The sequence below is a fragment of the Chenopodium album genome, chromosome 7, assembly GCF_948465745.1.
Source record: "Chenopodium album chromosome 7, dcCheAlbu1.1, whole genome shotgun sequence".
Taxonomy (NCBI): Eukaryota; Viridiplantae; Streptophyta; class Magnoliopsida; order Caryophyllales; family Amaranthaceae; genus Chenopodium; species Chenopodium album.
In genome coordinates, this window is record NC_137840.1 from 67,985,653 (window position 1) to 68,012,895 (window position 27,243).

Here is a 27,243-nt window from a genome sequence, read left to right on the forward strand (position 1 = left end):
CTTTTGGCTTTTTTTTTTTTTTTTTTTTTTTTTTTTTTTTTTATGCTTTAGTTGCAAAGCTGATATTTGTATTCTATAATTCCAAGTTGTGTTGATCGAATACATTATTGTAACAAACATTTTTAATAAACTTGTGCATATTTTTTGTTTTATCCTTTTTATGTTTTTTGGTAAGGAGAAGTGTCCTATCGGATTAGAACCTCACATAGGTAATCCAGCCTAACTTAATAAATTAGGCTTTTTAGAAGTGAGAGGGGTAGACGGGAAGGGTAGGAGAGCCTCTATCTTTAAAGTGTCTCTAATAATTTTTGAAAATTAACGTGATAGGGAGGGGAAAGGAAATGCTAAGTATGCAGTTTTTACCATCCATTTTAGGAGCGGTAAATGCACTTGTCCGGTAGAAATGGGTAGAAATGAGTAGAAATTAGAATGCACCCAATCATTTACGCTGTAAACAGTCATATGAAGCTATGTGCGGCATATGGGTATGTTGGTCCTAGGGCCTAAGCATTCTATCTCTTGCCCAAAAATAAGTTTGCAAAGGAATGATTATAGCAGATTATAGGCTCACTTAATTATGTTGTTCCAGGAGTTTTGTTTAGATTTCCAAAAAAATGGATAGTTAATTTGTGCTACAGTCCCAACTCCCAAAGTAACTTTTATTGCAACATGTGTAATCAATGAATAATACTGTAACAATTGAGAAAGTTTACACTATGTAATTTTTATTTTCTTTTTCACCGTGATAGGCTGATATATATTTTTATTCCCTCTTATCTAGTTATTTCTATACATAATATTGCAGGTGGTTTCTGAACTTCTCACACTAAAGTTTGGTGGTGGGATACTAGGATCATACAATGCAGGAAGCAATACTTCCTCTTGTTTTTTTCGTTAGCATTGTAGCTTGGTTATGGGTATACTAAGAGGTTGGTCACAGTCCCTGCCAAAATGCCAAGTTAATGACCAAGCCATCCAAGCCAACATCGTTGTTAGTTGTGGTCAATGGTGGGCTTTGTGGGCCGTAGATGGATTGGTGCAATGGCCAAGCACATTAACTGATAGTTAGGTGAAGTATACTGTTGAGTATTGAATCAGTAAGGGACAAAATTTGCTGCTATAGTTAGCTTTGGAAGTTGCTAAGCCAAAATAATTGTGGAAGAATGTTGGTAAGACGGCTTGCTTTGGACATATTGGAGGCCAGCCTTGTGGCATCGCAGGGTCAACAATGTACATCAAGAATACAATATTATAAGTGTGACCTTGGGCAAGATAATAGCTGGACCTAAGTATGTGGAAACTTCATGCTTGACCTCACTGGTGAGTTACTCTTTGTACTGTATACTCGTAGTTTATTAATCCCTCTAAAGTGTGCATGGTTTTTATGACTTTTGTGGTTAAAGCTAATTTGATTAGCGATTAGCTAATACTAATAAGCATATAGGACATGTTTGGTGAATAGCTTATAGCTGAAAGATGAAGTTGATTGTGTTAGCACTGACGGATTGTATTAATTGATTTGACTAAGTTATTTTATTAGTTGATTGTATAACAATTTTTTGGTAAATAGCAGATAACTTAAAGTTGTTTGAGTATGTAAAATGACCAATAAGCTAATTGTGGGGTAAGTAGTTTAGGTAGAATTTTAAATTAAATGGGGGTATAAGTGGTATTTAACCATAAATTAATAAATAAGCTAATGGAAGATGCTCCTAAATAGAGCTTATTTAGTGAAATGAGCTCTTTAAATAAGTTTTCCACCAAACACCTTAAATTAGCCTATCTAATAGTCAATAAGCTAATATTGGCCCTATAAGCTAATTTTGCTCAAATAAGCTATTTACCAAACACAACCTAGTTTTTATACGTAGATGGCGCTTCCTCTGATTTTAGTAATTAATTTTGAAAAAAGGCTTATAGGTGAATTTGTGCTAGTCGTAGTGAAAACCTTGATTGATTATCGCATTGCATCTGTTAATAGATATCTCAATTCACGTTATAACATTGATACGAGTAATATTTAAATGAGTGAATTGGAACTTTTTATGCTTTGCAACTTCAAGGCTTGTTGCTGCTAGATACTGATTGATTCCTGATCTTTGAGATTTGTATTAAGTCAAATGAAGTAAGAGCAAATGGGGTTGAATATTTACTTAAACTAAATTTTCTTCATTGCATTAATTAGAGCAAAAGCAGTCAAACTCATCGGCCATTCTCATCCACTGGTGGGCTCTTTAACAGTCATATAGACCCCCCGAACTTGCCAATGATAGTATAGACCTACCCTTAAACATTGTATAATCATCAAATTTGTACCTAATTGCATGGTCTAACTGACCTAATACATATCCCTAAAGACAGGAAAATGACTTATAATAGTATTTTGATTTATGAACTTTATCTCCTTTGGCTGCTTTCTTGATGAATCAATGTCAAAGTTTCTTTGCTTGTCATTAATGAAGTAGCTAGTTTGTCCCTCTTAATGAATAAACATGACTATTTTGCCAATGATTTAAAAGAAATAATTCATGTAAGGCAAGTGGATGTGCTCCCAATGATTGGTCTTAAGATTTTTGTATCGACATGATTTTTACTTTCTGACCTAATAGTTTCATCTTGAGATTACACAACATTGGTATCATCCAAACATGTTATAGCTATTTCTTAGGAGTTCTATTAAGACTTTAAGAGAGTAAATCCCATGAAATGTAAATTCTCATGGGAAATTAATTTCTATGTGATCTAAATAAGCACCGTGTAAGTTTGTATGCAATAGTGGATACTAATACTTTTGCGCAATTCTCATGGGAATAGTTTTATACTCTTCCATGAATGTTTTGCTTCTTAAGTAGGGTGTCACATGGTGTCATTTAGATTAAGATATGGTTGTTACTTGTTAGTCATATTAGATCTGCTTTGGGTCAATTGTAAATTTAGTTAATTAAATAGCCAATCAACTTTAATAATATTAAATTTTGAGTTCCATCAATTCAAGTCGGACACATCAATCAATCAAAGCCTTAATCCCATTAGTGGGGTCGGCTACATGAACCAAATTTGTTTTTTCCGTGTAATCATCGACAAAGATCTCCTCCTCCTCTATCTCTTATGATCCAATACCTCATCCTCATGCAAATCGAAAAACTTCCTTTTTAACTCCTCCCAACCAATTCATTTTCGGTTTCCCTCTCCCTTGTTTAATCCCTCCATGGTCCCACCTTTCCACTCTTCTTACCGTGCACCATCAGGTCTTTGTCTTACATGCCCAAACCAACGCAGACGATTCTTCCTTAGTTTGTCTACAATGCCTGCCACACCTACCTTCTAGAAAATAACCTCGTTTTTTATTCTATCTCTTAGAATGTTTCTGCACAATCCCCTTTAACGTTCGCATTTCCTTAAGCTTCTTCTTTTTAATGTGCTCCTTCTTTTGGAGTCGGAAACATTGGTCAGAGTTAAAATTACTTCACCTGAGTTCGGTAGGTATTAGCCTATCAGGTCAGTCAAGCTGGCTGTTTTGGCTCTTAAGTCTTTAACAATAGGGTCAGCTAAGGGCCTGTTCTTTTCCGTTGAAATTCAGTTCAGTTCAGCTCAGCTCAGCTCAGTTCAGTTCAGTTCAGTTCTTAATTTACGTCTAATGATATTGCTAATGATATAAAGCCAAATTTCATAATAATAATAATATTACAACGACGACGACAACAACAACAATAATAATAATATTAATATTAACAATAATAATAATAATAATAATAATAATCAATAAGTAATAAATAATAATAATAGTCATCAATAAATAATAATAATAGTCATCAATAAATAATAATAATAATAATAATAATAATAATAATAATAATAATAATAATAATAATAATAATAATAATAATAATAATAATAATAATAATAACAATAATTGAAATAATAATACTAATAATAATTAATAAATAATAATAATAATCATCAATAATTAATAATAATAATAATAATAACAATAATACTAATAATAATAATCAATAAATAATAATAATAATCATCAATAATTAATAATAATAATAATATTATTATTATTAATAATAATATGTACATTTGTATATACACATATGTATAATAATAAATAATCAATAAATAATCAAAGATCACTAATCCGTAGTTAAAAATCACTAATTAATAAGTTCAGTTCAGTTCAGTTCAGTTCAGCTGAGTTCAGTCAATCGGAACAGGCCCTAAGTTTGCTAGCTTTTTATTTTGTTTAGGGATGTGTTCAATCTTCAATGCATCTGAATTTGAGCTGTTTGAACTTGTAGTGCCTTTTTAACTTATTTAAACTTTGAAATTATGGGAAATTTGTCTAAAATAATAAGTTATATTAAGTTGAAGTTAACATATATAACCTTAGTTGTATAAATTGAATATACAAGATGATCAAGTTTGGTTGTTTGGGTCTCCTTTATACTTGAAAATTTTCATTCTTCTAAAAATATATCTTGCACAGAAACTTAATTAACTTAAAATTTACTCCCAATTTATTGTGATGATTTTGTAGTGTATAAATTTGTAATCCCATTGATCTTTCTAAATTTTTGGCCTTTTTTGCACCCAAATTTGTCATTTTATAAAGTTTTACTTCAGCAAAGTAAGTAATCAATTCTCAGCAATTTAGCTAGCACAAACACACGAATTTCTTAGCAAAACCAACTATACAATGAATAGTTTAATTATACATCTTAAACTGAAGTGTGGAGTAACATTGCTAGTATCTTTACAATAGGAAAAAAAATATCATTATATCTTATAATTTTTCAGACTAAAGTTGAGCAAGATGAAGTGGTAGGATCATATAAAGCAGGGAGCAAATACTGCCTCTTGTTGATTCCATTTGCATTGTAGCTAGCACCACTGGTTGGGTTTACCAAAAGGTTTCCAGCATAACCAGGGTAAGCGCCTTTTCCGTAGATACCAGGGCAGGCTGAAGCAGCCTCAAGTGGGGCTTCCTTAGGGCCTTGGTAGTACCCATTTCCGTAGGGGTTGGTCACGGTTCCGGCCAAAAGGGATGCCAAGCTGATCACCATTCCGTCGAGGCCCACATTGTTGTTAGGTGCAACCAAGGGTGGGCTTTGTGGGCCGTAGATGGGCTGGTGGAAGGGCCATGCACATTGACCTGGGCATTGAGTCTCTGAATTGCCAACCCAAATGTAGGTGAACTTTTGAGTCCTACTTTTGGAAATGTAGGATGATCCATGGGTTCCACATCGGCTCCTACAGAACCCATCTACTGCCACGTCGGATGCGGTCAATATTACGTTGACTGCATTGACTTGTTGACCGGCTTTAGAGGCTAGCTCTACAAGGTGCTTGTTGGTGAGGGACTTACCAAGAGGGTATGTCTCATCTATAACTTGCTTGCCTAAAGAAAGGGAAAGAGTTGTGGTGGATTCCTTGGGATTCGCAAGGTGGTGATACTTTCCAATGGAATTCCACCACGTAGATACAGATGGTTGGGCTTCATGTTGGGAGGATGTAAGGGAAGTAATGAAGTCAGAAACGATGGCACGTTGGGCGGGTTTGAAGTGACCATACCAAATAAGGTTGATCGTAATCTTCCCATTAAGTAGGGGACCCTTGTGGTATTGGAAGGTCATAGGCTGAGACGACTCAGTGAGTAGCCTCGCCTCTACGGAAAAGCCGAAGAGGGTGAGGAAAAGAGCAAGGCATAGAATTTTGGGCAAGGATGCCATTGATTGATTGTTAATACTACAAAAAAAGGAGTATATAATAGAGGAAAGAAGTGTTATGAGATGAAAATGTTTGAGTGATGAAGAGAATAAAATGGGAGTGTAGGATATATATAGTGTGCTGAAGTATGGTAAAGGAAATTACTAGGAAGAAGTATACACGAGTAAAGCGTTGAAATTAGGAATTGGAGAATTGTATAATGCTAATACTACCAACTAACAGCGGCTAAGCTAAACAGTGAACACAATAAAGTAATACCGAGTTAATATGTTTGGAGTTGTGGGACAATATAATGATGGGTTATCTAGATTAAGTTTTAAGGGTAGCTTCAATTAAATTAAAGGTCAACTTTAGGATGCTGCTGTGAACACGCTTGTTGTCAAGGTCAAGTTTAAGCTGTGATTCATATACCCAAAACTAAGTAAACCGATTTTTGGAACAACATTTGTAAAAACCCGAATTGTATTTTCCTTAAATCATTTTAAGTAACTTTTTTACTGCAGTTTTTTCCCCTTTTGAGTCATTGTTAATGATGTCTTAAGGGTACTTTATACTTGTGAATGCTAATTTGCTATAAAATTTACAGTTGTTTGATAGCTAGTGACAAAGATCTTAAGTGTAATTAACAAGTAATATCTTAATATCTATATATCATAATAAGGCAATTCATCCCTAAACTTGTGTTTTTCTTTATCAACATTTATTATCACTTGATAGGCAAATACCACCCTAAGGGGTAATTGATGATAGTAAAAATATGTGAATAAAAACAGAAAATTAATTAACAAGTAATATTGCAACAATCAATAGATGGTAAGTTTTTTTTTTTTTTTTTTTTGGCAATCTCTAAAGGAATGTCCTCTGGTTTCTTGTGAATGTTTAGACATTCATTATGTAAGTTAAGAAAGTAGTTACAGTATTAGTTTTTGTCGTCTCTTTGGTACATACAAGTTTATCTATATAATAGCGAGATTAAGTCCTATATTATACTCATGATTTAAGCTTTTTATTTTGTCTTATTGATACTTACAAGTCTAACTATTAAACTGAACTAAGTTCTCTAGTTACATGCTGGATGCATACAAATTTAACATATTCCTCTGCTATGAATATAAACAGAGGGTTTAGTAAATCAAGGACAATTTGTGAGAAAATAAAACAATCTGCCTCTTAACCAGCAGTTGATTTTCGACTTTACAGTCTATTTTTGGCTGTAAATTTTTTTCGCGAACCACTATTATTGAGCTTTGAATTTTAGAAGCAATGAGGGAAGTTTTGGTTTAGAGAGTCTGAAACTGTTCAATGTAAAAGGGTATGAATTAGAAGAATATGACCAATACTCGTCCGGGGTAATCATCACATTTCAAAACAGAACAAATAGTTCTGTGATCATGGCCTCCCTTAAAACGCATAGAATTAACAGAGTAGATAATGCTGGAATTAAGCTGCGGGTCAGACTTTATTTTCAAATTAGAGCTTGAATATGGACATATGGTCATTTGTTCATGTTGTTGATCAAGAAGATCAACCAGTATTTCCTCGTATGTAGGTAGACAAAGGTAACCTTTTATTGCAATATGTGTAAACCAACGAATACATGACTATTGTTAAAAAAATAAATATACTACGTATGTAATTTCTATTTGTTTCTTCACGCTAGTAGTACTCCGTATACAATTTTATACTCCTATCTATACATACTATTGCAGTTGATTTCTGAGCTTCTCAAACAAGTGTTGAGCAAGATGAGGTCTTGGGGTCATACAATGCAGGAAGCAGATACTTCCTCATGTTGATTCCGTTAGCGTTGTAGCTAGCTCCGGTAGTGGCATCCACCAAAAGGTTGCCGGCATAACCGGGGTAGGCCCCCTTTCCGTAGATTCCTGGACAGGCTGATGCAGCCTCAAGTGGTGCATCCTTTGGGCCTTGGAAATAGCCATTCCCATAAGGGTTGGTTACAGTCCCTGCCAAAAGGCTAGCCAAGTTAATGACCATGCCATCCAAGCCAACGTCGTTGTTGGGTGCGGTCAATGGTGGGCTTTGTGGGCCGTAGATAGGTTGGTGGAATGGCCAGGCACATTGACCAGGGCACTGTGTCTCCGAGTTACCCACCCAGATGTATGGGATCTTCTGAGTGGGTTCTTCGGAGACGCGGTGGGTCCCGCACCTGCTTGTGCAGAAACCTTCTACTACCACATCAGCTGCAGTCAACACTACGTTGATGACATTGGGTTGTTGTGGACCCTTTGCAGCCAAGGCTTCAACCTGCTTGGAGGTGAGGGTTTTGCCTAGGGAGTAAGTGCCGTCGATGACTTGCTTGCCCAAAGAAAGGGAGAGTGAAGTTGGTTTCTTGGCATTAGCAAGGCGGTAGTATTTGCCAATGGAACTCCACCACATGGCCACAGATGGTTGGCTCTCAGGCCGCGAAGGTAATAGGGAGGTGACAAAATCAGAGATGATAGCCCTTTGGGTAGGCTTGAAGTTACCATACCAAATAAGGTTGATAGAAAACCGACCACTTAAAAGAGGGCCATTGTGGTATTGGAAAGTCATAGACTGAGTCGAGGACTCTACGAGCATCCTTGATGCAACACTAACATTGACAAGAAAAAGGAGAGTGATAGGCAAGAGGAAGTGTTTCGAGGCCAATGTTATCGCCATTATACTCGATAATTGGAATGTTTACTGATTAGCAAGTTGTTAAGTTGAGGATGAGAAAAAATAAGGGAAGTTTGTGGTATATATATACCAACAATAAGAAGGGAGCATAAGGAAAGTGGTAGGAAATAGTGGGAAAACTCCAAGCAAAGAACAATATGCTACCGTATGAATATTTTGACTAATAGAAAGTTAAAGTAAGATGTTAAAAGAGTGAGTGTATATTGAGTAGGGAACAGAATTTGCTGCTAAAGGTAGCTTAGCAAGTTGTTGGACCTAAAAATATTGAGGAAGAATCTAAGATGTAGGCTTGTTATGGATTATATGGAAGCCAGCTTTGCAGCAGCTAAGGGTCAACTTAATAGTTCAAGAATATTATAACGAGTACGCATGCATGGTCCTGATAATAGCTGGACCTTGAAAATGTGGATACTTCGTGTTGTTTCTCTATAGAATATAGTTAGCTCATTTGATTATTCAGCTAATAGTGTATTAGAGTAGCACCTAAGCAGGTGATGTTGATATAAACACATGTGTATCGATTGGAGGTGACAAATGAATCGTTTGGGTCATAGTTGATTTTAAGTCTTTTTAGAGCTATTGTCAATTACATGGTGACGAACTGATGTATTAATCAATAATATTAATTACGAACTATGTTAATTTTTGAGTTAATTAGGTTCGGTAAATTTGATTTGGTAAATCATATAATCCTATATAAGATTTGAATTCGGGTCTGACTTTAAAATATCTGTCTACTCCCTTCGTTTCTTTTTGAATCGGTTTCCCGATGAGGGATAAATCCAATGAACTAAGCAAGCAGCAGACTTGACTTAGTTGATGACATTAATTAGAGGCAAAATTAGTCAATCCAATCGGCTATATATATCTCTCACCCACTCGTGGGCTCTTCACGAGCAATACAAATTTATAGATCCCAAACATGCCAGCGATGTACTAATCTAGGATCTACCCCAAACAAAGTACACCCCTAATTGCACGGTCTAACTAACTCAAAGCATATCCCTAAAGATTGGGAAAAAACAAAGTACTTGTATTATTATGAACATATTATTATTAATATTATGAACTTATCTTCTTTGGCTGCTTGTTTGGATTCTAGAATTAGAAGAATCCATGTCAAACTTGCGTTGCTCATAATTATTGAAGTTGTATGTCCCTTTACTTTATGTTAATTAAGTGGATCCATAATTAATGCGCACCAAATTCATTTTTGGTACCAATTAATTTTGTGTATTGTTTGCTATTGTTACCCTACCTTGTACCGAATTTTGATATTTTTGCTAATCGTACGATGGGTTTTCAAGACTATTTATGTACACAATTAAATGTGAGGAAAGTTGGGAGTTCTTGTAATTCGGCGTAGTACAGTACAATAGTAGTTTATAGATAATGAAATAGTAGGCTGTGTTCACAATGATCACTCATTTGGTGATTATAATGATAAATGGACATGATTAATTTAAGGCAGTATCGTTTTCATGCCGAATTATTTTTGAAGGAATTTAATATTACGTACCATTTTATTCTTTTTAACAATACTAGTGTTTTCATAATAAGTTTTCGATTATGATATATCCAATCCTAAAAACTAAATACAATTTCTTGGTATTAATTTAGGATGAAATTTATGATAGATTATGGTGTAGTTAATGTTGATTTATACTAATATTTCCAACTGTATATATCCAAACTTATATGCAGAGTGCACGCTTCCTGTATAATTTTTAATGAACTAGAATGAAGTTGCACTTATTCTTTGTCTGGGTTTACTCCTTAGATTGTTTGAACAATCTTTTAGAAATGTTGATGCTAAAACTGTCAAATTAGGACTTGATCTAAAAGTATTTATTTTGAATTTCGACTCACACGAAAACAATAATTTGACATGACTTAAATTTGAAATAGATCGATCCAAACAGTCAAATTGACACCTCTAGTGATCTGCCATATTGGCTATGTTTGATCACTAGCTTATTTGAGCAAAATTAGCTTATTTGACCCACATTAGCTTATTAACTGTTAAATAAGCTTATTTAAAGTGTTCGGTAAGAAACTTATTTAAAGAGCTTATTCCACTAAATAATCTCTTTTTCAAAAAGCTCTTTTTTAAAGCTATTTCAATTAGCTTATTTAATTCTTATGATGGAATGACATTTATACCCAAATTGACACTAAAGTTAGCACTACAAAAAACGCTGATCAAAGAGAGCAACTTTAATTTTGTCTTTTTATAAGCGGTCAACTCGGGCATATTAGAATTGCCTCATTTGATTGCCCTTGCGAAAGTAAAACTGTAAGGGCGATGTTTAGTAATTCGCCTGCCCGAACATCGTCCTCTTTGATTGCATAAACAACCAAGGCGACTTAAAAAATTCGCCTTTTTTTTTTTTATCACAAAGAACATATCGCCTTTCTTGAGCAAAATAAGGAAGGAGTAGTAAAATAAAGAGTAAATTTTTATGGATATGGGTTGCTAAGATAGTCTTTGACACATGTTTACTCTTCCTTTACCACCTCTAGCCTTTTAAAGCTTGGTGAGACGGAGATAGTAGCTAGTACTGTTCGTTTGTTGCACATAAAATTGTTTCATTAAAACAAATTAGTTACACATTACTCCAATTTTTTGCATTTAGAAATTTATTAGCCTAGTGCTAGCCTCTTAGGTGAGGCGAGATAAGCAAGGGAATCATAACTCAATAACAATCATTTTACGAAACATAATATGATCATAAGAATTAAACCTCTCTTAATATGAATAAATAATTTTTTTAATGAAAAAATATTCAATCTAAATAAAAAATACTCCATAATTAATTGTGCAAGGTAATTAGGTATTCAAAACTCGTAGTATTAGAAATTTATAATTCTTAACAAGACTACTATTACAAATTGAATAAAATTAATTAATTAATACACCATTACCGAACTAAAAGTCTAGTATCTTTACACTATGGAAAACTTTACTTTAAAACATATCAGACCAAAGTGGAGCAAGATGAAGTTGAAGGATCATATAAAGCAGGAAGCAAAAACTGCCTCTTGTTAACTCCATTTGCATTGTAACTAGCACCAGTAGTCGGGTTCACCAAAAGGGACCCGGCATAACCCGGGTACGCCCCTTTACCGTATACACCGGGGCAAGCCGAAGCGGCCTCGAGTGGGGCTTCCTTCGGGCCTTGGAAGTACCCGTTTCCATACGGGTTCGTCACGGTCCCGGCTAATAAGGAGGCCAAGTTGATCACCATACCGTCAAGCCCGACATCGTTGTTGGGTGCAACCAATGGTGGGCTTTGCGGGCCGTAGATGGGCTGGTGGAAGGGCCAAGCGCATTGGCCCGGGCATTGGGTTTCCGAGTTGCCAACCCAAATGTAGGTGGATTTTTGGGAGGTACTTTTGGAAATGTAGGATGATCCGTGGGTTCCACATCGGCTTCTACAGAACCCTTCTACTGCCACGTCGGATGCGGTTAAAATTATGTTGACTGCGTTGACTTGTTGACTGGATTTGGTGGCTAGCTCTACAAGGTGCTTGTTGGTTAGGGACTTGCCTAGGGGGTATGTCTCATCTATGACTTGCTTGCCTAGGGAAAGGGAGAGAGTGGAAGTAGGTTTCTTGGGATCGGCGAGGCGATGATACTTGCCAATGGAATTCCACCATGTGGCAACGGATGGCTGGGCTTCGTGTTGGGAGGATGATAGGGAGGTGATAAAGTCAGAAATAATAGCACGTTGGGCGGGTTTAAATTGACCATACCATATAAGGTTGATCGTAATTTTACCATTAAGGAGGGGACCCTTATGATATTGGAAGGCCATCGGCTCAGTCGAGTCACTGAGCCGCCTCGCCGCCAAGGAAAAGCCAAGGAGGGAAAGAAAAAGAGCAAGGTACAAAGTTTTGAAGTGTAAGGATGCCATGGATAATACAAAATGTCACTTTTTGGATAAAATGTTTTTGGTAAGATAATAAGATAGAATGAGAGTTGATGGATGAAGAATATGGTAAAGGAGGATGGTATATATAGGTGTGTTAAGAAAAGGAATATTAGGAAAGGAAGTTGCTAGGAAGAAAGAAGTGAAGAAATAACGTAATTCTAAAAGTGTGTTGTAGTAGTAGTACCAACTAGTGGGCATAACTACTGTAATAAAGTAATACCGTGTTCTTTTAAATGGTTTTGAAGTAGTGAAAGTGACGTGGACCAAAAAAAAATACAAATGAGATCACTCAAAGAAAAAAGGCCAGCTGGGCCAGCTCTAATGCAGCTAGTGAAAGGTTTAGTTGAGGATGGTTTCATGCTGCCAACACGCTTAGCTTGTTAGGTGCGTGGTGAGGTAAACGTTTTATACAAGTTAATGGGTTAGCAGCAGTCTGGCTCCTGCTATACCAGTATGCCACTATAAATGGCTTACATCAATACGAGTATATCTATGTGACAGTGTTGATGGTTACTTTTCGTCTACAGATTAAGTGTTTGTTTGATTGATGGTAATCAATGTTATTAAAATCGCGATTCAAACGATTCTACGATCCTAATCCACCTAAACGATATAAATCGCTGGTAGAATCGTTATGTTGTAGAATCGCTCATAGAATCGGTAGAATCGGTTAGAATCGGTGGAATCGGTACCGATTCTACACCGATTCTACCGATTCTACTCCTGCAAAAAACCTGATTTTTGGAAATCCATAACTTTTGATTCCGAAGTCGGAATTAGGCTTATAATATATCGTTGGAAAGCTCTTGAAGTCTACTTTCTGATAAAATTGGTTTCGTACCTATATCATTTAAAAATTCCACTATCAATAAATAATTCAAATCTTTCTTGTTTAGAAGGATAATCTAATGCTTAATTTTTCTTCAACTTCAAATTAAGTAAACCATCTAAATAAATGCCTAATTACAAGTGGTAATACTCCGTAGGCGTTGACCGTAGATGAGAATGAGCCTTCCCGTGGTTGACCCTTGCCGGGTTAGTTCATGAATAGAGGTCCACGTGGGGGAAGAAGGTCAAACTGTTTGTGCCACTAATAATTATAGTCCCCTCTTGGCTTGGCTCTTCTTATCCAAATTGGAGGTCATAATATTTAAAGTGACACTAAGCAATTACAATTTACAACGGCAGCTAGACCACCAACTCATATTCATTCTACTTCTCTCCTCCACGTATATCCTTTTTCTTCTTGTTCAGTGTACATTCTTCAATACACTTGAAGGTGTATTTTGGTGGCACGTGTACACCTTACTATTTTGCGACCTAAACATGGCACGAGGCTATATAAACGGAGGGTTGAGAGAGATTTAGAAGTGTCTCGCACGGGTAGATTGGTCATTTCATGCAGGATTTAAATTTTGCCATTTTAAATTCAGTGGTACAAAATACACTCTCAGTGGTACAAAATATAATTTTAGTGGTATTTAAAAAAAGGTTTAAATGTTTAATTAGGCTATCAAATAATACCATTACAACTCAGTGGTACAAAATACACTCCCAGTGGTACTCATTTCATAAAATATTCATTTCAACTCAGTTCAATTCAGCTCCAATAAGTTCAGTAAATGTAAAAAGACCCTCATTCAATATATAGTACTCTCTTCATCCCTTTATTAGATGCGATGCCTATTTCTAGCATCTCACATAATAAAGAGAAGTAGACATCTAATTAAGGGATGCATATCTCATAATAAAGAGAAGTAGACATCTTATTAAGGGAAAAATGGAGTATTAATTTTGCAACGGGTTGGATGTTTGGGGTACGTATGTACTCCCTTATTGGGTATTAGTATAAATGTATAATGTATTATTTGTTCAATGTAGTGTTTTCATAGTTTTCTTTGTACGTAGTACATTACTACATTGGCTACAATGCCTAAGAATATTTAAATTATGTATGACAATTCATTATTATAGAAAGTAAGTTAATGACCAATAATCCGAAGAGGCATGGGAGTCATTGGGCATTGCTTAGCTGGGCCTTATGATAGGATCGAGAAAAGTAAAATTATAAGTAAATATAATATTTAGACCATGAATAATAAGAAATATATATAAAACAAGCTTAATTAAATATTATTTGAATTTTACATATGATCAAATTTTGGCTACGTGATTGAGTATCTTCATCATGGGATGAATAATTGATTGGACAGAAATCACAGAATTTGTAATATACTCTTTACAAAAACTGAGACAAAAGTTTGGATTTTAATTTAAATTATATTATTTAGTCACATTTCTTTTAACAAATTACACAACACACTTAACACTTAATACATCATATCATACATGAACGTACACATTTTTTTTTTTTCCTTTTGAGGGGAGACAAATTTAATTCCTAGTGGCTTATCGATAAGAAGTCGTATCAGTACACTACTCCGTATTATATACTGTTAAGATAAGGAAGAATATCTTAGGGAATATATTTGATATATTTGTGTTTATATTATGATATCTTTAGGTAGGATAATATTTACTAAGATAAGATAGATATGAATTAGATTCCTACGTTGATTAGGTTTCTAAGATATGTGTATAAATATTTGATGAATGATGAATGAGAAGAACAAGACTTTGAGATTAATTTATCATGGTATCAAGAGCCAGGGTAAGAATACAATTTTTTTTTGCCTTGGAAATTAAACACACAATTTAATCGAACCGTCGTTGAAGCAGACAAAAGATGGGTGAAAAAACTCCGGTGGATTTGACGTATTATCTGGGATCAAGTGATGGTCCGGGTAATATCATTACGCCTATACAATTGCGTGGTGAAAATTATGATGAATGGGCTCAAGCGATGCGAAGGTCTTTACTGGCTAAGCGTATTAGAGAAGAAGACTACCTGCATTATTTTTTGATAGGCTTGGACGCACACTACGCAGCGATTCGGGCTCAACTACTTGCACAATCACCTTTGCCAAGTGTGGATGTTGCTTACCAAAATGTAGCAATGGCGGAAAGACTGCGAGATGGGAGTATGAAGGTAGAGAATGTTGTGGCGTTTAAGGTGGACAAGGCAAAGCCAAAATATGAGGATAATAGTGACAAGTTTTGCAATCATTGTAATCGCATAGGCCATGACGAGAGTGGGTGTTTTCAGATCATTGGTTACCCCGAGTGGTGGGGGGACCGTGGTCGTGGAGGAAGAGGCAGAGGTCGTGGTGGCCGGGGAGGAGCACGCAATTCTGGCACCAACTCGACATCTACTTCATCACAGCAGCAGTCCGTGAGAGCCAACAAGGTTGGTGGTTCGTCACAACAACAATCGCAAGCCCCCTTGACTGATGATGCAGCAACTAGTTTGGTTGGCGTGAGTGCTACTCAAGTCCAACAAATTTTGGACATCTTGAAAAATAACAAGTTGCATGGTAAGACAAATATAATACCTTGGATTGTGGATACAGGTGCATCAAACCATGTTTCATGTGATTTGACGTTGTTTAAGAACGTGAAGAAAATCCAAAATTGTCCCGTAGGTTTGCCAGACGGAAAGTCGGCTAATGCGGATCAATTAGGAACAGTGATATTGCCGGGTGGTTTACAACTTGAGAACGTGCTTTACGTGCCTCAATTAACTTGCAATTTAATTTTTGTGACTCAATTAAATGATGAATCCAAGTGTATGATGCAATTTACTAACAAAATATGTGTTATACAGGACCCGCAAACGAGGAAGGTGATTGGTGTGGGTGAACGCGAGGATGGACTGTATATATTCCGTGGTGTGCCTCAAGTGAAGGTTCTAGCAGTAGAAGGAGATTCTTCGTTCGACTTATGGCATCAACGATTGGGACATCCCTCAGATTCAGTTTTGAGAAATATTCCGAATGTGAGTAGCTCTTCTAGGAAAAATAATAAAATTTGTGATGTTTGTCCTCGTGCAAAACAATCTAGGAGTAGTTTTCCAATTAGTGAAAATAAAGCAAGTCGTATATTTGAACTTGTGCATATTGATTTATGGGGTTCGTATAAAATACCAGCCTCATGTGGTGCCCGTTATTTTTTAACAATAGTTGATGATTTTTCTACAGGTGTATGGATTTATTTATTGAAAAATAAAATTAGAGGTCGAATTAATGTTTTTGAATTTTGTTGCAATGGTGAAAAGACAATTTGATCATGTTATTAAAATTGTTAGGAGTGATAATGGCACAGAATTTAATAACTTGAAGGATTATTTTCATCATAATGGCATGATTTTCGAAACTTCTTGTGTGGGAACCCCGCAACAAAATGGGAGAGTAGAGAGAAAACATCAACATATATTGAATGTAGCCCGGGCTTTGAAATTTCAAGGGAATTTGCCATTAAAATTTTGGGGTGAGTGTGTTTTAGCGGCATGTCATTTAATTAATAGAACTCCAACTCCTTTACTTGATAACAAAACCCCTTTTGAAATATTATTCAATAAACCACCGACGTATGAATATATTAAAGTATTTGGTTGTTTGTGTTATGCTCACAATCAAAAGACCAAGGGAGATAAATTTGCAAGTCGTAGTAGACGGTGTGTTTTTTTGGGATATCCATTTGGTAAAAAGGGTTAGAGAGTTCTAGATTTGGAAAACGGGGAGATATTTGTGTCCCGTGATGTGAAATTTTTTTAGAGTACTTTCCCATATATAGAAGATTTGGTGAAGGAAAAATCGGGGGTACATGAGCACTTACAGTTTGGGGCACTAGAGGATGTTTGTAGTGATGACGAGGGGTGGGGTGCAGCACATGAGGAGCCCGGGGTGCAGCACCAACAGTCCGTAGCCCAGCACCGGCCAGAGGGTGCTGGAGATGCCGCACAGCCCCAGGACAACGCTGACCAGCCCGCAGCAACACCAGCGGACGCTGGCAGGGAGTGTGGGAGTGACGGGCAACAGCCAGGCATTGAGCAGCAGCGGCAGTGTCATGAGGGGCGTGCCGAGCCCGTGCAGCATCGTGGGGAGGGGAGTGTTGAGGACTTGGGGAAAGGTAAACGACCAAAGATACCAAACACTAAATATCGAGATTTTGTCACTCACACAATACGGAAATACAGTCCATCATCAAGTACATCGACTCCTATATTATCTTCCTCAGGTACTCCTTATCCTCTCACATATTTTGTTGATTGCTCACGTTTTTCTGAGAAACATAAAAAGTATGTTGCAGCTATAACAGCAGGGAACGAGCCTAGATCTTTCAAAGAGGCAATGAAACATGCAGGTTGGCGAGATGCGATGGCTGCAGAGATAAGAGCTCTAGAAGAGCAAGGCTCTTGGGTACTTCAGAAACTTCCACCAGGGAAGAAAGCCTTGGGAAAGTGGGTGTATACAGAGAAACGTGATGAGCATGAGAACTTGTTAAGATTGAAAGCACGATTGGTGATACTAGGCAATCATCAGGTGGAAGGTCTTGATTACAATGAGACATTTGCGCCAGTTGCAAAGATGACTACAGTTCGAACATTCCTAGCAGTAGCAGCAGTGAAGAATTGGGAAGTACATCAGATGGATGTGCACAATGCCTTTTTACATGGAGACTTGGAGGAGGAAATTTACATGAAAATTCCTCCAGGTTTCAATAAAAATAACTCTGATTATGCGTGCAGGATGAAAAAATCATTGTATGGTTTGAAACAGGCTCCCAGATGTTGGTTTGCAAAATTAACTGCAGCTCTGAAGAAGTACGGATTTAAGCAATCCTACTCAGATTATTCTTTGTTCACATTCACCAAAGGAAAATTGCAGTTGAATGTGTTGATATATGTTGATGACTTGATTGTTGCAGGGAACAATAAAGAAGCCTTATCAAAATTTAAGGCATACTTAGGAGATTGTTTTAAGATGAAGGACTTGGGAGTATTAAAATACTTCCTAGGACTTGAGGTTGCGAGAAGTAAGCAGGGAATTTATATTTGTCAACGGAAATATGCATTAGACATAATTTCTGAAACTGGTTTGTTGGGAGCTAAGCCTGCAGATTTCCCGATGGAACAAAATCATAAATTGGCTCTTGCGGAAGGCAGAGTATTGGAGGATGTGGAGAAATATAGATGGCTTGTTGGTCGTCTGATTTATTTATGTGTAACTAGGCCGGATCTAGCATATTCTGTTCATATTTTATCTCAGTTTATGCAGAATCCGAAGGAAGCACATTGGGAGGCCGCACTTAGAGTGGTGCGTTATTTGAAGAAACATCCAGGGCAAGGAATACTTCTTCGCTCGGATAGTGGATTGCAACTTGAAGGTTGGTGTGATTCTGATTGGGCTAGTTGTCCTTTGTCTAGGAGGTCTTTGACGGGTTGGTTTGTGTTACTTGGTTTCTCCCCAATATCATGGCGGACCAAGAAACAACCCACAGTTGCTACATCGTCTGCAGATGCGGAATACAGGTCAATGGCGGCTACGACATGTGAACTAAAGTGGTTGAAACAACTACTACGAGCTTTGGGTGTACAACATCCGCAGGGTATGAAATTATTTTGTGATAGCCAGTCAGCTTTGTACATTGCTAAAAATCCAGTATTTCATGAAAGAACGAAACATATTGAAATTGATTTGCATTTTGTAAGAGATGCAATTCAGGAGGGACTGATTTCACCTTCGTATGTACCTACGAAGGAGCAGCTAGCAGACATTTTTACCAAAGCCTTGGGGAAGGCTCAGTTCGAGACTCTACTTTCCAAGTTGGGCATTCGTGACCTCCATGCTCCAACTTGAGGGGGGATGTTAAGATAAGGAAGAATGTCTTAGGGAATATATTTGATATATTTGTGTTTATATTATGATATCTTTAGGTAGGATAATATTTACTAAGATAAGATAGATATGAATTAGATTCCTACGTTGATTAGGTTTCTAAGATATGTGTATAAATATTTGATGAATGAGAAGAACAAGACTTTGAGATTAATTTATCATATATATACTCTGTACAACTTACAATTTTTTTGAATTTGTCACACCAAAGTTAAGCAAGATGAGGTACTAGGATCATACAAAGCAGGCACCAAATATTTCCTTTTGTTAATACCATTTGCATTATAACTTGCTCCAGTAGATGAGTCCATGAGTAAATTACCAGCATACCCCGGGTAAGCACCTTTCCCATACACCCCTGGACAAGCTGTTGCAGCCTCAAGTGGAGCCTCTTTTGGGCCTTGGTAGTACCCATTTCCATACGGGTTCGTCACGGTCCCAGCCAATAGGCTAGCCAAGTTTATAACCATACCATCTAGGCCCACATCGTTGTTGGGTGCAACCAATGGTGGGCTTTGTGGGCCGTAAATGGGCTGGTGGAATGGCCAGGCACATTGACCCGGACATTGGGTCTCGGAGTTACCTACCCAAATGTAGGTGAACTTTTGAGTGGTACTTTTTGACACGTAGGATGAACCGTGGGTCCCACACCGGCTTCTACAAAAACCATCTACTACCACATCGGATGAAGTCAACACAATGTTGACTGAGTTGACTTGTTGACCACCTTTGGATGCCAGCTGGATAAGGTGCTTGTTGGTGAGTGACTTCCCAAGAGGATACTTCTCATCAATGAGTTGCTTGCCTAAATAGAGGGTGAGTGACGTGGCAGTGGTGGTGGTAAGTTTCTTGGGATTAGCAAGGCGGTGATACTTGCCAATGGAGTTCCACCACGTGGCAACAGATGGTTTGGCTTGATTATTGGTGGATGACAAGGAGGTAATGAAGTCAGTGATAATAGCACGTTGGGCAGGTTTAAAATGACCGTACCAAATAAGGTTAATTGTAATCTTCCCGTTAAGAAGAGGACCCTTGTGGTATTGGAAGGTCATCGGCTGAGACGACTCAAGGAGTTGCCTCGCCGCTACGGAAAAGCTAAAGAGAGAAAGGAAAAGAGCAAGGTATAGGATCTTGGTAGTAGAGGATGCCATGTTTAGTAAACTAGGTTGTTTAGTAAGTAAGAAAGAGTATAAAATGTTTTGGATGAAGATAAAAATAAAAGAAGAGGGTATATATATAGTAGAATGAAGTACGTAGTAAAGCATTTAGGATAGGAAAGTGTTAGGAAGAAGTGGACAAATGATGAATAAAGTAAGCGTTGAAATTAGATATAGGAAGATATAACGTAATAGCAAAGACTAACTAATGACAAAGCTTATTGTTTAAAGTAGTCATATAAAATCCAAGTGTAATTATTATGATGATTTTGGATGGGAGTTAAGAGAATTTAATTGAGCCTAATAAATAAAAGATTGGGTTAATATGGTGGGAGGAAAGGAATCTGTGATACTCTCAAGTAGATAAGAATGAAAATGATGCGATGATATCAGCTGAAGAGGCAGGTAGCTTAGAAAAGGTCAAAATGGAGCTGCCACTGCCAGTGTGCTTGCTGTCATAAATTAAGGAGATAAGTTTGTGCATGCTTCTAGCGAAAAGGGTTACTACGTACTGTGCCGTCTGTGCAGCTGTGCTTACCTGTTAGGCTTTTACACAGATTCTTGGTTTCCATGATTATGTGAGCTTGTACACCCGAGTATGCCGTACATTCAGGTGTATATTATTAACAAATTTTAGATGACTCTTTGTTATAGAATCGATTCTGATCTTATTATAATTTCTTAAGTAGTGTTTATTTGAAACAATTTTGTACAATAAAATTGATCATTATTATATATAATTTTGTATTAGTAAGGGGCACTTGTATAAAATATTGATATATATTGATATATGATAAGATATATTGAAACTCATTTAATAACAGTTTATTTATTAAATTACTTAGAAAATATAGTTGATGTTAACGCATGAAAAGTTTAGACAACTATTTAAAAATAGTGGGAGTATATATATGTTATTCTGTAGTATTTCAGATTTATTGTAATATCAATTTTTATGTAGAAATTGATTTTTTTTTTTTTTTTTTTTTTTTTTTTTTTTTTTTTTTTTTTAAGAAATTGGACGTGAAACTTTCTGCATAAGAGCTTAATTATGCTTCATTCAAGTCATGGCATGTTATATTTCATAAACTAAGGCCCTGTTTGGTAATTAGTTGGTAGCTGATTGTATTAGCTAATTTGACTACCTGATTATAATTAGCTGATTGTGTAAAAGTATTTGGTAAATAGCTATTAATTGTTAGCTGTTTTTGTGTATTTAAGAGCTAAAAAGTTAATTGTTCAATAATTTAATTTTAAAAAGCTCTTATACTAAGTTTTTTCTAAAAGAGTTTTTTGAGCCCAAAAAGCTCTTTTAAAACTATTTACCAAATACCCAAATTAGCTTTTTAAATTAGTCAAATCTCTAATTGAGCAAAATAAGCTAAAAATCTCTTTAAAAACCTCTTTACCAAACAAGGTCTAAACGTTTTTTTCGAACACTAGGCAAGTTTTATACAAGTGCCTAATAAGATCACAAATGAACAAAATCATCTATTCTGCTACTTTGTCTTAAACTCTTAATACTGCATACCCTACCTTCTTTTTGGTAGGACAAACTACATAATCGTACATTTTGCCAAAATTAAAACCAGTGGTGTAGAAATAGAACACACCGTTGCATTATTATAGCTTATTAAATTAGTTTAGTTTAAAGTGACAATTATATTCATAATTTAATTAAATTATCTTAGAGGATATTCATGAACTAACACAAAGCTTAGCTGGTTGGAGAATCTAATTAATGAAGCATTGACCACAGCTAACGAAGCTTCTCATGAATCATGCATGAAAATCCATATATCCCCACGAATGAAACTTCAATTATCAAAAGAGATGATCCACGTGCAACACCAATTTCAAACTTCTTGTGCCACGGTATAAGTCATCACTGTTCCTTTTGCGATAACATGACCAAATTATTCACAATTTTATATTCCTATTGTACTTTGTGTACCATTTTTTAGGAGCATTGTTTATGTCACTTAGGAAAAGCCTTCAACACTTTGCAATAACATCGGCAACAAGTCAGATTCTATGTTGCTTCATTTCATTTACAACCTCCGTTTTATGTTTTTTTGCAATTTTACGGTATTATATATGAGACATAAAATATTTCAAAGTTATAATAAACATGAAACGGAGGTAGAACCTGTCCACATTTACTTAAATGAACTAAGCTGAACTGAACTGAATTGATTGGAGATGAAATGAACTGAAATGAATATTTTATGAGAGAAGGAAATTAGGAGCTGAACTGAACTGATTGAAGCTGAGCTGAACTAAACTAAAATTAAGTAAATGTGAACAGACCCGTAGTACCACATTTTAGTCGTTTGTAGAATACTTCTACTCCATCTATCCCAATACATACACGCGTTTATATAAATTGTTGTCTTGTTAAGATTATGTATCGATATAATGTGTGTGAGAAATATCAATAAATTACTATATGGTTCTTTACTAAAATGGGTTGGCTATGATTTCGCCAATGTGATAATTAATCCCGGTACATAGAGAGAAAGTTAGACGGATTTTCCATGTATAAGTTGTTAGAATTGACGGGTATATCATGATTAGGTTCATGTAATCGACAAGACTATTGAGGTCATAGCACAAAATGGACGGATGAACAACTTCTTCGTCATCTTGGAGAGGAGTTAGTCGAAATTTCTTCCAATGCTCTGAATGTAGAATGGAGATAACGATCTCGGTGGCCCATGGAAGATAATGTTCGATCACTCTTAACAAATATAGGCTAATCATTGAGACACTAATCAAATTGGACTATTTTAGCCTTTGTAGGTAGGCAGCACTTGTCTAACGAATGGCGAGATGATATTCCAGCAAAGCAAAGTCTTCAAAGGAAGGAAGAATTTAATGATTAGGGACTATTTAATTGATTGGGTACTATTTTGTTATAATAAGATATTACAGTAGTAGATTTGATTTTAGAATGAGCATATGGTACTAGCTAGGATTTGCTTTAGTGTTCCAAATTAAATGGGTTGGAGTTGCACAATATAAGACTTGTATGGTACCAAGAATTGGTGTATTTGGTTGGAGATTTTTTTTTACTATCTTGAGATTATACAATCAAATCTTTTCAACTGTGGTACTTAAAGGTGACGAATCTTGGCATTTTCCCCTCAATTTTAAAAGTTTGGTTAGTCCATTAGGATCCTTCTCATTACCCTGCAAACAATTATGACTAAATTCAACAATATACTACGTTTATTGACCTGAGACTTATATTGGTCCTGTAACCCTTTTTTGACCTAACTCGTGCATAGACGGATCCAGGGGGGTCTACTCGGGCCTTCCCCCCCCCCCCCCCCCCCCCCCCCACAATGCCCAAATTTTGATGTTACATAAATTTTTTTTTAAAAAAAAAAAAAAAAAAAAAACTTGTACAAATATTAAAGTTTTATAGTAGGCTTTTAGTTGGTTAGTCACTTGTTCCATAGATTTTGAAGCTCAAGGGTTCAATTCCCCTTGTTTACCTTTTTTTTTTTTTTTTTTATTATTGTGGGTTTCTTAATCTCATATCCTTTTATGTTTTATTATTTGAAATGCTTTATAAGTTCGGCCCGGGCTATAAAAAAGGGTTTTTCTAAGCTATACCCCTAAGATATTCGAGTTTCTAAGGTGTACCCAAGCTTTTTCAAGTTTCTAAGTTGTGCCCCTCAACTCACTACCATTACTGAATGGTACCCTCCTTGGGACTTCCACGTCACCTAAAGTTAACTATAAATTTAATAGAAAGACGATAAAAAGGTAAGGAAATGGTAGGAGAAAGAAATCTTAGCCACCGCAACCCTAATAATGAAAACTGGTGCCACGAAATCACACTCTCAAATAACTTTTAAACAACTAATAAGGGTATATTTTAGTATTGATAAGGAGTTGAAGGGCACAGCTTAGAAACTTGAAAAAGCATGGGTACACCTTAGAAACTCGAATGCCTTAGGGGTATAGCTTAGAAAAACCCAAAAAATTTTGGATCTGCCCTTGAACTCGTGATCGACATGCCTAGTACGGAGTAACTAAATGGTGGGTGGCCTTTGTGAGCCGTTAACGGGCTGATGTAAAACTTGGGGGCAATTACCTGGGCCATGAGTTTCCAGATTGCCAGCCCAACTAAATTGTTGTTGGTTAATTTCTGACTATTTAAGGGGTATTTTTGGAAATGTAGGACGACCCGTGACTCTGTTGACTTTGCTGACTATTTAAGCTTAACTCTTACAGAAGCTGTCAAAGTGTCTAGGCTTAAGAAGTCAACACAATGTTGACTTTCCTGACTTGTTGACCGCCCTTTAAAGGCAGCGGGACAATTCCTGGTCAATGGTTTGCTTGAGTTGCTAGGGAATTGCATGACGGTGATAATTTCCAATGGTATTCCGCCACGTGGCAATAATGGTTGTTGCATTGCAAGATGGCAGTGTAGTGTTGCTGAGTTCACTCAGTGAGTTACCTTGTTAAGAGGGAAGAAGTAAGGTCAGAAAAAATGAGGACAATCTAAGGTTTTTGGCAGTAAATGTGCGAATGTGTCAATCATGGTTTAATGTGTTACGAAGCATTTGTAAGCAATTGGCATTGCTATGAAAGAAAATGGACAAAATACTTCGTATTACATAGTAAATTTTGGACTTTGCAAAAGTAGTACAGAATACGGAGTACATACTTTTTCATGACAAATAAGCGCAATGAAAATTTGTTGTTCTAACTTATGAGTATATATATTGAAAGTAAATTACACTTAATTGATAATTTAGGCAATGTTTGTTTGAATTTGTTCTTTAAATTAAATCACATTCTTTGTATGCTAGCACTATCTATTAACCGATTATGGAGTATATAATTATACTTTGTACTTAGTATGTTGGAAAGCTTTAAAATACTACATCTATACTTCTCATTATATACTTCCTCATTATGTACTTTGTATATACATCATCTCTATTAGTCTATTACAGTATGTTTATAATAAAATTGTCTACATTAATTGTTATTTTGAGACAGAAGAGGCAGAACAGTTGGCTATCTCTTCGACTATCTTTTAGATAATATGTAGTTAGGAGTCAAATCGACAAATCCTACCATGCATCATTTAGAAAGAATTTTTCCTAAATTTCCCTATATACGAGATGTCTTATGTGTCATATAACTCTTTGTATCTTGTCATATTATCATTCTCATTATTAACCTGCATGTTAAACTAGAATTGAATACGTTTTGATATTTATTGTAGGAACCTTAAATTCAATATTATTAACATAGAAATTAAAGAAAACACCCATAAAATAAAATTTTACTCCGTACCATACACTCATAAAAAGCAAAATATTGACATAATTTAAACAACCCATAAAAAATGATAGTGTCCATGCATGATTTCCATGGGTAAAGCAATAAAAATAAAGAAGTTAAAGGTCCAATTTGGTTTGTGCAAATTGTGGTACGTCCATCATGATTAGTAACGCAATTATATGGTTAAATCATCATTAACATTACTTTTGGCTTTTGCTGAATTGTAGAGTTAGTCGATCTTATCAAGATGCATCCAATTAATTATAAAAGTAGTATAATTAATTACTACAATTATAGTAATACTATAATTAGTAACCTAGCTAAAGCTAGGTAGCTAGATGCAGCTGTATCACATTAATTATGGAGCCTAACCATAGGATGATGGGAGCCTTCCTCAGGTGAAATGAACCTCCTCCTAACCCCGCACGTGCGAACCTCACCTATACAAAGAAGGGTTACTTGTCACACGTGTTAGAAAATGTCAAACTTGTTGACATAATTGGCCGAAAGCTATCCTCTTTCCGACATGTACCAACGACGCTATCCAGTTAAAATTAAAATTGTTTTAAACAATGGAATGTGTTTTTTAAGTTGCATTACTTGTATTTGGCATTGTTTATTTCTTACAAATAAAGAGAGTTACAAAACAAAATAAATAAATAAACAATATTGGCAAAATTCAATCTAATATTCTTAAATGTTATGTATAATTTTCAACACATAATTAACTAAAGTAATTGACATTTACACAAAGATTATATGTTGTTTGAATGTATTTAAGGGCTTATAATAATTAATACTAAGTAGAGCTTGTATTTAGTTATTTACCAAGTCCTTGCTCATACATATTTTTGCAACATTTTTTTTAAAAGGTAGTTAAACAATTAATATAGTATATCTGATTTTTTTTTTTTTTTTTTTTTTTTTCCAACATAATAAAATTTTTAAAATTTTAATTTAAAGAACGCATGGTGATTAACCGGAATGGATCCAATTAAGCAGCTAGGTTTTCCCTTCCCTAGTTTCCAGGCAACGAGTATGAGTCCATGCAATAATATTATGTCATTATCCAATTAGCAATAAAGTTTCCGGATCATCTCACTTAATGACAAATATACTCACCTAATAATTTTATTTGTATTATGTTGAGGACTAATTATGAGAGAATGTTCAAAAGCTAATCTCTTGAAGTCAGTCATGTAGTAATCTTTTCTTTACAAGATCCATGTAAAGAGGAGAGCATCCGACTCATTTTTTATTTATTAATTTTCATAATACTCGTATTAATTAACTTCAAAGCAATGATTATGACGGGAGTAGCAAAGTTACTTAGCTGTCACAAGACTCACAACTAGTGACCCAAATTATATTATTATTTTTTTAAAAAAAAAATATGGCCAATTAAATAAATTAAAATAGCTGATCTATGTGCCATATGTTGTTCCCAGCTCTAAAGCGCTATGTTTTTTCCCACATTTTAAAACCAATCGATTAGGTCATTTGTGGTTAAACATTAGGCGTTATGCACTTATCTTTTTGTTTTTTTTTTTGAACAAAAAGAATTGTCTAATTATAACAACTGGTCAATTGGAGTGAGCTCATGTATTAATTAACACGGGACGTATCCAATTAGTG

General features: G+C 35.6%; 4 protein-coding genes across 4 annotated transcripts; all 4 read right to left on the reverse strand.

The window, feature by feature from the left end:
* Nucleotides 1–4,577: 4,577 nt before the first annotated feature.
* LOC145638182 (protein EXORDIUM-like) lies at nt 4,578–5,798 on the reverse strand. The gene has a single exon (XM_081689143.1). It carries the CDS (start codon nt 5,733–5,735, stop codon nt 4,800–4,802), a length of 936 nt encoding a protein of 311 aa, XP_081545269.1. The 5' UTR covers nt 5,736–5,798; the 3' UTR covers nt 4,578–4,799.
* Nucleotides 5,799–7,277: 1,479 nt separating this feature from the next.
* Nucleotides 7,278–8,454, reverse strand: LOC145638183 (protein PHOSPHATE-INDUCED 1-like). Its single transcript, XM_081689144.1, has one exon. The coding sequence runs from the start codon at nt 8,392–8,394 to the stop codon at nt 7,459–7,461; it is 936 nt and encodes a 311-aa protein (XP_081545270.1). The 5' UTR covers nt 8,395–8,454; the 3' UTR covers nt 7,278–7,458.
* Nucleotides 8,455–11,247: 2,793 nt separating this feature from the next.
* Nucleotides 11,248–12,417, reverse strand: LOC145638185 (protein EXORDIUM-like). The gene has a single exon (XM_081689145.1). It carries the CDS (start codon nt 12,327–12,329, stop codon nt 11,391–11,393), a length of 939 nt encoding a protein of 312 aa, XP_081545271.1. The 5' UTR covers nt 12,330–12,417; the 3' UTR covers nt 11,248–11,390.
* A 6,855-nt stretch (nt 12,418–19,272) lies between these two features.
* Nucleotides 19,273–20,295, reverse strand: LOC145639265 (protein PHOSPHATE-INDUCED 1-like). Its single transcript, XM_081690456.1, has one exon. The coding sequence runs from the start codon at nt 20,293–20,295 to the stop codon at nt 19,345–19,347; it is 951 nt and encodes a 316-aa protein (XP_081546582.1). The 3' UTR covers nt 19,273–19,344.
* Nucleotides 20,296–27,243: the final 6,948 nt, after the last annotated feature.